Source organism: Procambarus clarkii, chromosome 5 (genome assembly GCF_040958095.1).
Source record: "Procambarus clarkii isolate CNS0578487 chromosome 5, FALCON_Pclarkii_2.0, whole genome shotgun sequence".
In the NCBI taxonomy this organism is placed as follows: Eukaryota; Metazoa; Arthropoda; class Malacostraca; order Decapoda; family Cambaridae; genus Procambarus; species Procambarus clarkii.
The window spans coordinates 28,740,308-28,740,875 of record NC_091154.1 but is presented as its reverse complement, the minus strand read 5'-3'; the positions used below and the strand labels follow the sequence as shown (position 1 = coordinate 28,740,875).

Below are 568 nucleotides of genomic sequence, written 5' to 3'. Positions count from 1 at the left end.
GCTCTGGATACAGTTGGGATGGTAGTACATAAGGTGGCCATAGTAGTGAACAGGATAACTGTAGTTGGTTGCAATATTATATATATATATATATATATATATATAATATTGACAGTCCCGACTGCAGCGAGCGCAGATAAACACCGAATCGGGTGCGTCTGACAGTGGTCGAGACCTCCTCTGAAGTCTATTATCCTCCGCCAGCCTCTTCAGTTCACCCTACGAATTGCTGGAGTCCCTTCTGTACTTTGCATCTCCAAGCAGATCTGTCTGCAGCTGCTGCCTCCCAAGTGTTGATGTCGATGTTCATCTGCTTGAGGTCGCGTTTGTAGGCGTCTTTGAAACGCAGCTGGGGTCTTCCGGTGGGTCTCCTTCCTGATGCCAGTTCTCCATACAAGAGGTCCTTCGGTATGCGGCCGTCATCCATGGGTGTGACATGTCCCAGCCATAGCATACGTTTGTGCTTCAGGAGAGTGAACATTGATGGGACTCCTGTTCTCTCGAGTACTGTGTTGTTGGTGACGTAGTATTTCCACGTAATGTCAAGGATGCGTCTCAGGTTCCGCAT

General features: G+C 48.4%; 1 protein-coding gene across 1 annotated transcript; it reads right to left on the bottom strand.

The window, feature by feature from the left end:
- Positions 1-214: 214 nt before the first annotated feature.
- LOC138351549 (uncharacterized) lies at positions 215-568 on the bottom strand. Its single transcript, XM_069303344.1, has one exon. It carries the CDS (start codon positions 566-568, stop codon positions 215-217), a length of 354 nt encoding a protein of 117 aa, XP_069159445.1.